This window comes from Copadichromis virginalis, linkage group LG1 (assembly GCF_057382275.1).
Source record: "Copadichromis virginalis isolate Kocher_CV1m ecotype Utaka linkage group LG1, C_Virginalis_male_GT1.1, whole genome shotgun sequence".
Lineage (NCBI taxonomy): Eukaryota > Metazoa > Chordata > Actinopteri > Cichliformes > Cichlidae > Copadichromis > Copadichromis virginalis.
In genome coordinates, this window is record NC_140618.1 from 25536847 (window position 1) to 25551296 (window position 14450).

General features: G+C 40.0%; 1 protein-coding gene across 3 annotated transcripts; it reads left to right on the plus strand.

Moving 5' to 3' along the window:
- Positions 1-1563: 1563 nt before the first annotated feature.
- LOC146718854 (F-box/LRR-repeat protein 3-like) lies at positions 1564-12533 on the plus strand. 3 transcript variants are annotated; one of them, XM_085456523.1, is made up of 6 exons: positions 1564-1914; positions 6063-6267; positions 8067-8231; positions 8341-8463; positions 9037-9208; positions 9426-12533. In XM_085456523.1, the coding sequence occupies exons 2-6, from the start codon at positions 6064-6066 to the stop codon at positions 10064-10066; spliced, it is 1305 nt and encodes a 434-aa protein (XP_085312649.1). In that variant the 5' UTR covers positions 1564-1914; position 6063; the 3' UTR covers positions 10067-12533. The 3 variants fall into 3 exon arrangements, with proteins under 3 accessions (XP_085312649.1, XP_085312640.1, XP_085312658.1); XM_085456514.1 differs by having other exon boundaries at positions 1564-1878; XM_085456532.1 differs by lacking the exon at positions 1564-1914 and adding an exon at positions 2801-3128.
- Positions 12534-14450: the final 1917 nt, after the last annotated feature.

Sequence of the window (14450 nt, forward strand, 5' to 3'; positions counted from 1 at the left end):
TAACTCATAGCAGGTGGATGTCATGTTTGTGAAGAGAAGATTTGGGCATGTTCCTAAATATCTTTAGAAGGTGAGGCTTTGAGAAAACAGAGGAATGAAGGAAACCCCAAAGTAAACATGACTGTGTCCGTGTGCTGCCCAGAGAATATACTCAATTTAAATCATTGTTGATCTCCATGTTTTTTAGGGGAAAACTTTCATGAATTCAAAGTTGTCCAATCTACTAAAACCCGTGTCTCTGAATGCTGTGGTGGTGTTGATGTTAGCTACCTGCTGCCTATTTCTACATGTAAAGAACTTTGTGCATTCATGGGCTATATTTCTAACTCGGAAGGCTGAGCTTTGTGGATGCATTGGGTTTCACTCCACAGCTGCTTCTGTCTGACGAATTTAGTCATAGCTCGCTTAAAACTCCTCGCCATGACTTCAAAGAATGATGATAAACGTATTCAGGAGAGCTGTGTGAAAGCATCCTGTCGTATTTTACATAAATATATATCTATACCTCTGTATATACTGCATTTGTATCCCTTTGCTGCTTCCTCCATCAATGCCCGTGTGGATGGAAAAAGGACCAACCTGGTTTAATAAACATGAAACTGCATCAGCTCACAAGTAATTCCAACGTGCATTTTAGCATGATAAGCAGGATTACTGTTTGTTTCTGTTTTTTTCCTCACTTCTTGGGAATTAAAGTTTTTCTGTGGATTAAAGAGTAATAAAAAGGATTTTTTAAAAAGCAGCTGTTTTGTTGGATGTCAGTTAACCTCTTGAGTGTGAAGTTAAAGCATACATTTTAGCAGCAAAAACTCATTGCCTTACACTAACTGCTAGCTGTGGTGGCAGTTAGAGTGTAAGGCAATGAGTGGGGTTGGGTATTTGTGTCTATGCGCACAAATACCCAAATATCCACTAACCCTGCTCTGCACATGTCCAAACAACCTGAGCTGTCTGTCTGATATTCTCATTTCTTATCCATCCTGGTCACTCCCAACAAAAAGCATCTTCAACTCTGCCACCTCCAGCTCAGACTTCTTTTTGCTTGTACTACTCTCTCCGAACCACATGTCATAGCAATTAATCCTTTGCTTTCACTCTTACTCCTTTCTTTCTGTCACAAATCACCCGTTACGCTTGTCTCCACCCCCTCCACCCTGTCCCCACCTCTCTTGTGCTCTATCTGCACTTTGGATGGTTGACCACAGGTATTTAAACTTCACTCCTTGCAGCTTCCCTATTACACCTGCCTCTCTCATTCACACACATACATTCTGCCTTGATTTTACTGAGTTTCATTGCTCTTGTCTCCAACGCCTCAATTTTTCAGGTGGTATATAAATGAGGTTTATTACTATTATTAGTATCATTATTATTGGAAAGTAAAATGTTTTAATTTTTAATGAGGATATTTAAATGACATAGCATAAATGTCACTCTTTGGATTCAATTTCATATTATTGTTTAAAAATGTAATTTCTTCTTCTTCTCATTTGAATACCCCCATATCTCTGTATGAAAACATCTTAGGGTGAAACTGCTCCCCCTGCTGACCGTTCACGGTAACCGTGGAACGACTGTAGCCCACTGGCTGCTCCGCACAACAACACAAACGCCATCTTTAGCTGACAAGCAAAGTAGCGAAGCTGAGAGTTGAGAAGCGAAACTAGGTCAGGCGCTCGGAAAGCCAGCACACTTTTGAAAACCTCATTTCACCAGCTTCCCGGCAGTTTTCGCTAACCTCCCGACACACCGTGCTGTCGTATGGTCCAATGTGTTTGATCGGTCGGCCAGCTCGGACGCAGTTTTCTTGTGTCGGTCCCGGTTGACGTTGAGTGACCGTCTCTAAATAAACAGCCCCACGGAGGAGGTGATAACCAGGTGAGGAGGGTGAAGATAAATAACTACCGTAGACCTGTAAGTGTCTGATCGAGCTGTTTTTAGTCACCGTTTTATGTTAAGTGGGTAGACTTTGCTAAGTAGTTGCCAAGATGTATAGTTGGGCTGAGCTAAGCTAACTCCTGACGGGTGTGTTGTTGCTGTAAATTGCGGTGGCATTAAACGGCGTCCACAGCTTGGCATTTATGCGTGGGAAAAGGCGCTTTTATTAAAAGACAGTATCAGCGAGGAGAAGCTAACTTTGAGGCAGCTTGACCACACGGTGTTGGTGGTTGAAGCAGAGGGAGGCGTGTCCTCTATCTGTACTGTTTTCATTTTCAGGTGGGCAGAAGAAACGCTGAAGGAAACACGTAGGCTGTTCTTGCAGTTAATCACCAGCGTGTGTGAGGCAAAACACGCGGAATGGTCCAGTGCACACAGTAGTCAGGACAGACTTCCAGGAAATAAACACGTTGCTTTCTAACTTGGTGCTCGCGTACCTGTGAGAATCGACCGATACTGGGGGAACGGGAAAGCCGATAGAGGCAGTAAGCTGTTTTAAATTGTTAATGATTAAAGAAACTCGTCACGAGTGTTTTTGTTTAGAAAACCAGTCAACTAGTTAACCAGTATCCATGCAGCCACAGGTTAAAACTAAAGATGTATCATTAGAAAACAGAGTACACACACACACACTTTAGTGGACAGCAGAGTAAATATGCTTTTGTGATGTTCTTTGAAGTTTTTAAAAAAAAATTCTTTTCGATTTAGTTTTGGTTTGCTTTTTTTCGTGTCCCTTTTATTCATTAAACATGTTCAGCATTAGTTTTCATTAATTTAGCTGTTAGTTTTATTTTTTCTGGAATTAAGATAACTCTTTATTGTCATTGCGCAGTCATACATAGTAAAATAGTACTATGAAATTGGAAAACCGTTATGTTTTGACTAGAGATGGACCGATCCGATATTACGTATCGGTATCGGTCCGATACTGACCTAAATTACTGGATCGGATATCGGAGAAAAATAAAAAATGTAATCCGATCCATTAAATATCACGAAAGCACCTCACAAAACTTGCGACACGCCGTAACTCACCTCAGAACGTTAGCACGTCGGAGCAGTATGCATCACGTGATAGAGCGGCTGTGGCATGCGGGACCTGTCGGTGGTCTGGATAGCATTTGGAGCTTCGCTAGCAACCCGGCATTTCATCTCCGACAAAGTTATCCCGAGAGAAGTAAAGCAAGTGTGTAAGTCCATCTCTGAATGTTTGTAAAGCATTCCTGCGTTAAGCTTAACAAGCGACTGCCTCTTCTTGCTGCTACTTCAATCATGAAACTGCTTAATGATCAGCTGATCGGCTTTGCTTTTGGCCCACTTTGCACCAGAAAGAGGAAACCAGCGGATAAACAACAGCAGCACGTTTAAGCTTGATAAGCTGTTGTTAGAATTTATTTAATATTACTTTCTACACCAGGATCTTTTTCTACGTAGCTGACGCTGGTAACTGTGCAGGGGCGGATCTAGCAAAGTTTAGCCAGGGGGGCCGATAGGGCATTAACAGGGAAAAGGGGGCACAAAGACATACTTTTCTTTCTTATTCTCATTTAAAATGTCTAGCTTTTAATAAATAATTATCTGACACCCAAAGTTTTAATTTGATGCAAAATGAATAGAAGTCCATTACTGTATATAGTGACTATTAAGTCTAATATATATATACTGTATATACCCTAGTAAGCTATAGTACTTTTTCCTTTGGGAAGGTACCATCTGTGCAGTCTGCAATTCTGTTGAAGAAAGATGTTGAATCTATTTAATATTTCTTGAAAAATAATTGATTTCTGTGCATTTTTTTTCACACTGCATCAAATTAAGGTTGATTACGTCGATTAAGCATCATGAGGTGGAGCGTGAGGGGTGGTTCCCTATTTTTTATTTATTTATTTTTGTTGTTGCTGGGAGTTGGAACCCTATTAGTTAGGTTGCTTAATATTTATGCTAAGTACTCTTTAAAATACCAGAATAGGGAGGATGGTGTAGGTTTAAGTTTATTAGATTGATCAGTATTGCTGAACTATGAAATATTTTTTTTTGCATACAGGTATAACAGAATAGCTTTAGTGTAGTTGTTGTTTTAAACTTGAGTATGAACTTATACAAAATGCAGCAAGATATTTAAAAAACAGTTTTGTTGATTAAAAAACACTATATCGGATTCATATCGGTATCGGCAGATATCCAAATTTATGATATCGGTATCGGACATAAAAAAGTGGTATCGTGCCATCTCTAGTTTTGACAAGAATGACAGCTAAATATACTTCCTTTATATATTCCGTGATATAAAAATGCAATATTATTTCTGTTTTCATGCTTTTTTTTTCTAAAGGCCAGTTTTTTATTTTTTGCATCTGCAGCAGTATGCAAACGTTTTGATTATTTAGATTTTATATGTATTTATATATAACTTTGCATTTGTATGTAAACATGTGCAAACATACAGGGAAATACAGTGTAAAACGCAAAATAGTTTGTACAGTTCTAACAAGCTTAAAAATCGATATTTAGTATGACCACCTTTGTTATTCAACACAGCCTGAACAGCTTTCGTGTAATATCTGGATATATTCACGTATATCCACAGACCAGTTCTTGTATCATTTGGGACACTTCAGTCTTTTCTCCACATTTCCCTTCCTTAACAATGGCTTCTTCTCAGCCACCCTTCCTATGAGACCATTGCTGAGCTTCAGTGAACGTTAGAGAAATTTTTTTTTGTCCAGTTTTCTCAAACCTTTTGAGGACACTCTGCACACCATACTGAGATATTAGAAGTTGTTGTCTAATAGTACTTTGGAAGTCACCTTGGTGCAAAAAGAAATTTTTTATGGTTAGCAGATGATGCTATCTTAAGCATTTTTCACATATTGAGCTAAATACAGTACATTGGAAACAAATTGTGTCTTTCTTACAGGCTACTAGAAATGAAGTGCCCAAGATGCAATGTAAAACTGGTTCTTTGCTAAGTTGTCTGTTATGTGTTGACACAACACTGTTAATTTAGGTGCCTTTTTATGCTTGAATGGTCAGTGTTAAAAGTCTAAACAAACAAACAAGCAAAAACATTCCTCTTAAAATGGTCAGCTAGAAGGAATAGAACAGAATAGCTCTTTATTATCACTGTGCATGTGCAGCAAGATTATGGGTGCTCCCCACCAACTGTGCAGGAATAAAATATAAATGGTAAACGGCATGAATAAATGGCAAACAAGAGAAATGTTTTCAAAAATAAGAGAAAGGCACATTAAAGTACAATGGACTGAAAATGAATGAATGAAAAAGCAACCAATGTCCAGAAAAGAACTGCAAAAGGCCTTCTTAAAGCCTGGATAACTATTATTCAAACGCACTTAAGAAAATACAAGGAAGTTGAGCTCATTTTAAGCAAAATATAAAGAAACAAGGGGTAACTCAAGAGTTTTGCACAAATAATTATTGAATAATAATAATAATAATAATATATATAGCGCTTTTCAAGGCACCCAAAGCGCTTTACAATTCCACTATTCATTCACTCTCGCATTCACACTGGTGGAGGCAAGCTACGGTTGTAGCCACAGCTGCCCTGGGGCAGACTGACAGAAGCGAGGCTGCCATATCGCGCCATCAGCCCCTCTGTAGAACTGTACTGTAGAAACCTTTGTGCTCATATGTTCTAGATAGTCTTGTTTAATCAACTGCTGATTTTTAACTAGCTGAATTCAGTCAAATACACCAAGTTATTGACCTAACCATGGGGGATTGTGATCCTGCTTGGAGTCTAAATTTAGAAAGGAGAAGCACTCCTCCTGGTTTTCATTGATAATCTATAGGCACTGGTAGTTTTGTCATCTGGTCAATTTTTAAATGGGTACATAAGATTCACATATTTATCACAACAGCTATATATGTTGCTGTGAAATGATTTTTGTTTTTGTTTTTACTAGTTCATGACCCAAAATAAGCAAATCTATATATAATTAACCAGATTACCCAATAAAAATATTTGTGGCTTTAGGGTCATGTGTCAGGCTTCCATATATGGGCTGCAAAAATAAAAACAACTGGGATAACATGCACAACGGCGAGCAGAAAAACTCAGCTCATCTGTCTGGATTTTAAACCCTCATCTTTTCACCCAGGATGAAACGAGGTCTCCAAGGGAACGAGCAGGAGGATGGAGGTGGAACCAGCGGTGGGTGTCAGAAGACTCTTAAACGGTCCCGCAAGCAGAGGAGGGAGAAAGATTTGGAGGATGAGGAAGTCCGCTGGGAGTGTCTGCCACAGGAGATCCTGCTCCACGTCTTCCAGTACCTGCCTCTACTGGATAGGGCTTTTGCCTCCCAGGTACCTGTATAATAATAATAAAGCAGCATTTATAGCTGCTCTTAGTTTACAATATGTAGCAGGGGGCAGTATTTATTAGTTGTAAGAACTAGAACAGCACAGTCACATTTTTTCCCCCTCTCATACTCATGTGTAAGCCTCGTTTGTATTGCTTTACTTACACGCTACATTGGCATTATTATACCTAATGGTTGCTGAGTTTATCTGATGGAGGATTATGAGCCTTAAAGGCCATAAGTGGGTGCTTCAGCTTGACTTTGATTGTGATACATGCTGTATTTGTTCATATAATGAGAGAGGTCTTCATTTGGCTAAACTAAGAAGGTAAAGCAGGGTTCTGTTAGTTTGTGGGTATGGGGTCATGTTTCAAAGCACTGCCTCAATTCGAACTGCTGCCAGTTTATCTCTTTTTTAAAGTTGCAGCATTTTGCTGTTAACACGTTAATGGAAGGTTACTCATTCATGAGGGAGATCAACAAGATGTTTTCAGTTTTTCTGCACAAATAAAATGCAGCATGAGCATCTAAGTGGTAAACATAATGGAAAATGCAAAAAGCATATAATATTAGAATGTTTGACAGCTTTGCTGTTGCAGACAAAGAACTTCCCCAATCCACTTGTTTGTTAAGCTACAGTACGGCTGTTTCAGTGGACTGAGACCAGATGCATTGGAGTATTATAAAGTCATACTGTTCATGAGCACAATTTAATTTATGTACAAAATTTTAAAAAAGCAATATAAAGTAATCAACTGTCTCACCAGTAGATCTCACCTCAGGGTAGTCTGACTTCATCGTGCTGCAGTTCAGTTCAATTTTTATATCAAATCACAAGAACAGGTCTTTAAAATTATTCAAGACCTCGTATGTAAGGAAAAGGATTTTAAATTTGATTGTGAATTTAACAGGGAGCCAATGAAGAGAAGCCAGTCAGTTTTCTGGTGCTTCGAGGTCTGATTAGAGTCATTTTCCAGCTCAAACCATTTTAATAGAGCAGAACAAGGAACCAGCTGCACACGTTTGAGTTGGATCCTGCAACTTCGAGGTGGGAGATTCTCTCTAAGGCTAAGGCTTTGCAGTTAAAAAAGAAAAGTAGTTAGACACCAAAATTGAGTGATCTCTTTTGGCCACACTTCACCTCTCCACTGTCTCGTGACTTTAAGCCGGGTAGTCTTCCCCCCCCCCCAAAAAAAAAAGAAAAACTAATTAGTCACAATCCTGCAGAGGGCACCCAGCAGCAGAAACGCATAAGAAATATTTTATTTATGTGTTATGTATATATTTACACCCATGAAACAGGCAGTGAGGATTTTGACACTTCTTAATTTCCTTTCACACCCAGTTGGCTAAGGAAGTTGATGCAATGCAGCATGTTTGAAGGTTCTTACGGCTTCACACATGCTTTATTTATACTGTTGGCTCGGAGTCAAGTATTTTAAAAAAAATCATTATTAATATTAAATACTTATTTACCAGTTTACTGTGCCATGTCAAACAGATGCTACCTACTGCTACAAAATATTAGTGGTATTTATTTTCCTATTTTTCCAAATAACTTCTGAGCATTATGATTACGTAACTCAGCAGGAGTTTAAACAGTAAGCAAGCAGATGTATAGTGTTGCTGTTTTCCTGTTTCAACAAGTCATATCCTCGACATTTGTGCCAGGGTGACACCTCTAAGATTAATTATTGGTTTCTCTTCTCTGAGTCACATTTTGTCCTCTTGCCTGAGGATGAAAAAAAAGAAGTATTTTTGTCTTCAGCATGAAAAATTGAAAAGTTTGTGTTGTTGCTGCAGGTATGCCGAGGCTGGAACGAGGCCTTTCACATGCCAGAACTGTGGCGATGCTTTGAGTTTGAGTTGAACCAGCCAGCCAGCTCCTACCTGAAGGCCACACACCCAGACCTCATCAAACAGATCATCAAGAGGCATTCGGACCACCTGCAGTATGTCAGCTTCAAGGTACGAAAGAGAGGGGGGCAGTTTGAGGTTACAGCAGTTCAGTGATGAAGCGAAGTGGATTTTTATGTGCTGCCCAACTCACAGTGCCATTTTCTCTGTGTGCTGCCAGGTGGACAGCAGCAGAGAGTCTGCAGAAGCAGCGTGCGACATCCTCTCTCAGCTGGTGAATTGTTCTTTGAAAACTCTGGGGCTCATCTCCACAGCCAGGCCCAGCTTCATGGAGATGCCTAAGGTCAGCCTCAGCAACAGGGTTACATCGTGTGCATTTTCAAGTAAAAGAAAACAGACGTGACACCACAAGGTGGACTTTTGCAGAGCCTTAGAAATGAGGCATGACTGAGAAGATTTGAGAACCACTGAAGCACTCAGACATGAGCGTCTCTGAATTGTAACGCACCGCAGAGATCTGAAAATCCACCGCTTTAGAGCTCCTTTGATTAATGCCTGAAAGGAAGCTGGTCTGATTAAAGTCAAGTGCCTGTGGGAAGGTCTACAAGTTGATATCTCCAAAATCTTGTACTCAGCCCCTGTTTTCTTTGACACTTTATCTCAGAAGACAGATCCCACAGATGCATACAATGTAAAAGAAACTCTGTGGAATTATGGTAATTTGCTGTGCGGCGGTCTTGTTTTGTTTGCAGCTTTTATTTTACAACTACCTGCACAAATGTGCACCTGCTCCTAGACAAAGCTGAAAGTTTCAGTGTGTATGTGTAGTTGAATTAGATGCTTGTTACTAGATCTGTCTGCAGATTTCTTAAATAAAATGTTTGCTTATTGTTTCTCTCTCTTCTCTGTTCAACAGTCCCACTTCATCTCAGCACTGACTGTGGTTTTCGTCAACTCTAAATCCCTGTCCTCCCTGAAGATTGATGACACGCCTGTGGATGACCCGTCTCTTAAAGTCCTGGTGGCCAATAACAGCGACACGCTCAAACTGCTCAAAATGAGCAGCTGCCCTCACGTTTCACCTGCAGGTACTGACAAATGGAACAAATGAGAGAAATTAGGGGCCTTAATGATTAGTAATGACTAATTAGTCATTGTGTAGAATTTGATTGATTGATTGAGAACTGTTATCGCTGAAATTGTAAGGTTTCTCCCTTGTTTCTCAGGGGCTTGGGTGCGATTTATAGACGTGCTGTACAGGTTGCCAGTAAACACTGCATTTATTTTTTGGGCGTGTATTTCCAGGCATCCTGTGTGTGGCTGATCAGTGCCATGGCCTGAGAGAACTGGCTCTCAACTACCATTTGCTGAGCGATGAACTTCTCATCGCCCTCTCCTCGGAGAAGCACGTGCATCTCGAGCACCTCCGCATTGACGTGGTCAGTGAAAATCCCGGCCAACAGTTTCACACCATCAAAAAGAGCAGCTGGGACGCCATGAAGCGTCACTCGCCTAAATTTAGTCTGGTCATGTACTTCTACCTCTACGAGGATGAGTTTGGCCCTTTCTTCCGCGACGAAATCCCCGTCACGCATCTGTACTTCGGCCGCTCCGTCAGCAAAGACGTGCTGGGGCGCGTCGGCCTCAACTGCCCACGTCTGGTCGAGCTGGTGGTGTGCGCCAACGGGCTGCGACCGCTGGACGAGGAGCTGATCCGCATCGCCCAGCGCTGCACGCAGCTGTCTGCCATTGGCTTGGGAGAGTGCGAAGTGTCCTGCAGCGCCTTCGTGGAGTTTGTCAAGATGTGTGGAGACAGACTGACGCAGCTATCCATCATGGAGGAAGTACTGGTTCCAGATCATCGCTATGGGTTGGATGATATCCACTGGGAGGTATCAAAGCATTTGGGTCGCGTCTGGTTCCCAGACATGATGCCTACGTGGTAGAGCTCTGGTAGAAGGCTCATCTTTCAAACATGAAGAAAACTGATTTTATTTTATTAACATGTATTGATTTCAGCTACAAAGTTCTGTATATAACTTTTGTATTTAGGAGTATATTTATAGATTATAATTTACATAATTTGTAACATTTAGTATGTTGTTTTCTTCAGCCCTTTAATACTGGATAAATATAGTGTTTGAGGAGGGTTTGGGAGTGTCACTTTTCCAGGGGGATTAACAAATATGTCTGGTAACTAATGGCCCGTTTATGCTCGCCGTTTTTGCCCTCACGAACGGTGATGTACGACGAAAGTGACATCACATCCACCGGGCAATCCGCGCCTTTTATTCGTCATTCTGGTCAATCCACAAACTTTTGTAGCTTCACACAGGTGTCCGTGCCATTGCTGCAGCAGCTGGTTTGGGAGTGCACTCGTGTCAGAAGTAAACCTCTTGTTTAATTCTATCATTGCAATTGTTTTGCTTCTGGTTTTGACTTTTTCTCCTGTGCCACAGTGAATGTGGATGTTTTACGTCAGTGGTGACACCTATCATTCAGGAAAATCCTGCAGCAAATCCTGCTTTAAATGATGCGCTATTGCGACGTCACAGTTGGCGTGCAGAACCACCGGTCCGGCGAGCATAAATGCACCTAATTAGTTTCATACACACAAGATGCATGTAACAAAGATTCCTTTTTGCCTTGTAAATATAATCCTTTTAATATAAATCAGAAACTTTAAAGCACTGAGCTTAATTTCACTTAAGCGAGTTAACATGCAGATTTTAAAAAGAGATTATCATCACCACACTGAACCCAGTGTCTTTGAAGCCAGGCAGTTTAGTCTTAGAAGGGGATGATCACCATTATAAGCTAATGTATTTTAGTACTCATTCAAAGCCACCCAAATTAATGTTATAGAAGCTTTTCTGATATATTTTTGTTTGTTTCTTTACAGCTGCAGTAATAAGTTGTGACTGCACAAGAATGAGTGATTTTTTTTTATTTCACAGTGAGGCGACAGCTTGTTATAGATTGTGGTTGCTGATCATGTGATACTACAAGGAGGGAGGCAGCGGCACAGACAGTACTTCCTTGTTTTGTCTGCTCCATCCATCACTGTGTCACGACTTCAGTTTTATTTGAATGTGCTTTTGAACCTCATGTTTCTGCCCTGTGTTTGATTTTGGACAGCAAATTGTGGAGGCAGTTTTCTTTGGTCGCTTTGGCCATGATCGCGTTTGTCTTCATATACTGTATAAATATGTGTATATATAAACATATATGTGCGTGCATGCGTAATGTACGATAATTTATTTTCTGCATTGCCTGCACCCACGTTCCTGTAATTGTAAATATAAAATCTGTTATATTTAAAAACAAATGTAAGAGAGAAATTCTAATCATATATCTGTACATTTAATGATTCCTTTCGATGCACTTTTACCCTAATGAAGGTCCCGAGAGTAGCATTAGGGAAGGAAATGGAACAGTTTTGGAGCTAAATGGTCACAGGATTTAGCAGCGGTTCTCCAGTCTAATAACTCTGAGCCACCTTTTGTAGTTAACTTGATTTTACAAGGTTCGTTTCTTACAAACATTGAGATTATAAGATCCTAAAGTGGATTTTTTTTTTTTTTTTTTTTTTGTTAACTGACACACAGAAATCATCCTGGGAAACCAAAACCCTCGATACAGCACAGTCACTGATTATGCTTCTATTTCTAACTTGAAGAAATATTAGAGTGATTCAGGAAAATTGTAACTAATTGGGAATCAAATTCAGAATTTCAAAGGTTATTTGATTGATGTGCGCACCGTTGTAACGTTAGGGCTGTGTTGTTCAGCCTGTCGCAGACACAGTGGACTTTCAGAAATGAAGCGGGTGGTTGTAGATGATATTTGAAATCGTGCAGCCCTGCAGACGGGACAGTATGGCAGCTGAATGTTGATGTAGCCGAGTGTTTTCATGAATGTGTAAGCTTGAAATATTTATCTTTCTCTATTGTTTTTCTTGCAGTGGGCTGAAAGCTGATTTAAGTTGGACACCTTTTAGTCTGTCAGTCATTATGTTCCGAGTTTATGAGGTTCATATTTCACCTTATCTGTTTTTTTTTTTGTTTTTTTACTTTTTATTTTTTGGGCAAATGTTAATAGAAGAGCCACTCCTTTATATTGATATTCTACCCTGTAACAGGCCCTGTAACATCTTACTTGCAAGTTTTCTGTTTCTGCGAAGCTGCCACGCCTGGCAGTGGACTTTATCCTTTACTAGCGCACAGTACAGTTTATGGTGTATCTATACAAATGTAAATATGCCGTCTGTTGGTTAATATTAACCACATTTGTGTTGTGCTTGCACATGATTATCGTAGCATCAGAAAATTGGCCGAGTAAGGGCTGCAGTTGTATAGAGAACAACATGTTGTTTATATTTAATCTAAATAAAGCTGCATTGTATTGAGAAGATTTTTGGAGAGTAATGTCTCGTTCTTTTCCCAAAGAGATGAAGCATTCCAGTAAAAATCTTTAAAAAAAAAAAAAAAATTGTACTATAAAGACAATGATGTGCTTCGGTTCACATGGATTTAAGTTCTTTGAACTGTTTCAAGATCATATTCAGAGTTCAGTGAGGTATTTGGATAGATATAGACTTTATTAATCCCCATACTGGAGAAATTCACAAGTTACAGCAGCACAAAGCTCAGTAAGAAAAAAAAAAAAAAAAAAAAAAAGGCATTAGAGATATATGAGAACATCCATCCATTCGCTTCCACTTATCCTTATTCAGAGTCGCGGGGGGGCGCTGGAGCCGATCTCAGCTGTCGTAGGGCGAGAGGCAGGCAGACAACCATTCACACCTAGTGGCAATTTGGATTATCCAATTTACCCATCCCCACAAGCTGCATGTCTTTGGTGGGTGGGAGGAAGCCGGAGTACCCGGAGGGAACCCACGCAAACACAGGGAGAACATGCAAACTCCACACAGAAAGACCCCGGCCTGAAGGTGGAATTGAACTCAGGACCTTCTTGCTGTGCGGCAACAGTGCTAACCACTGTGCCACCGTGCTGCCCATATGAGACCAAATGAGGAAGAAAAAGACAGTGTATAAATAAAACAAGCAAAAATAATATGAAAAAGTCAATTTTTATGATGTGCAAATGGTTGCTATGTACAGTAAAATATACTAGAAGACATTTCACTAAGCTGTTGGTTTATGTGTATATTAAATGCATTAGGAGAGATAATACAAGCACACATATCCGAGCAGGTATCTATTCTATACGCCTATTTTAAAGTTAGAAAAAATGTTGCTGTTGTGCTACAAAATCAGAGAGAAATGTGAGTATAGATTTCATAAGATGCTATCATAACTCTCTGAGAGCAATGAAATGCAGTGTTGTTAAGGATACCCTGAGTGTAATGTATTAATTAGGAGCAGACTGTTACTGGATTCTCTTTAATCCATATTTAGCCCTCTTTAAGTCTTTTCTCTCTATCCTTTGTCCTCTATTTGACAGTCTGTGCAAAATATCTTATTTAGAAAGGCTAAAGGTTTATTAAGAAGAGCAGGTTAATCACTCATATCACTAGCTTTAAAAATAAGCTACCACCACAAATAGGCCCACGCTAATGCATATGCTGCAAGTCACCTCGTTTTCATTTTGCTATGCAAGATGCTGAAAAAGGTTAAATTACACTTCAAACATCCCTGCGAGGAAACTGGAGAAAAAAGGAATAAAGTGTATTACCAAGCGAGCAAAACTTTATTTATGCAGCAATTACTTCCAAGCCAAGTGCTTTTCAAGCAGCTTTATAAACAGCAGTAAACATGAAGACATAAAAATAGACACGAGCAAGAGAGGACACAATCTAGTAAGAGTTCCATTAAGTGAAATCAGATAAAAGACGTAACCTGCGGTGCTGTCTCGTGTTTCAGCCACAGCTAATTAAATTTTTAGGTCTCAGGATTTAAAAGGACAATAAGTGATATTTCTTAAACAGGAAATGCTCTGAGCTCCTGAGCTGTGGACTAAGAGCCGATGAAGTCAGATTATTGGTTCAAGATCCACAGTTTGGGAAGATTAAACTTTCTTTAAAGTTCTTTAAATTACTCACTTCATGTGCAAATATGTGCTTAAGTACATTTCTGAGCATTAACACATGTATAATTATAAACATTACCCATGTAATTGGTGTTTTTATCTATTTAAATAGTGCCAGTTCACAATATCAGGTGCCCCTGGCGCCTCCAGCATTTTTTCATAGGGATGGCCATATGAGGGCCACTAAAAACATTGGGGCACACTACTGGGGCGGCAAATTTTGGGGGTGCCCCCCTGGTGGCGCCCCTGCCAGTTGCCTCAAACACTTCATATTGTAAA

Bases quoted from the DNA above. Each gene is read 5' to 3' on its own strand.
- LOC146718854 (XM_085456532.1), top strand. From the start codon at position 2,827: ATGGACCGATCCGATATTACGTATCGGTATCGGTCCGATACTGACCTA. The intron at 8,232-8,340 runs GTACGAAAGAGA...GTGTGCTGCCAG, and splicing joins TGCAGTATGTCAGCTTCAAG to GTGGACAGCAGCAGAGAGTC. The intron at 8,464-9,036 runs GTCAGCCTCAGC...TCTGTTCAACAG, and splicing joins GCTTCATGGAGATGCCTAAG to TCCCACTTCATCTCAGCACT.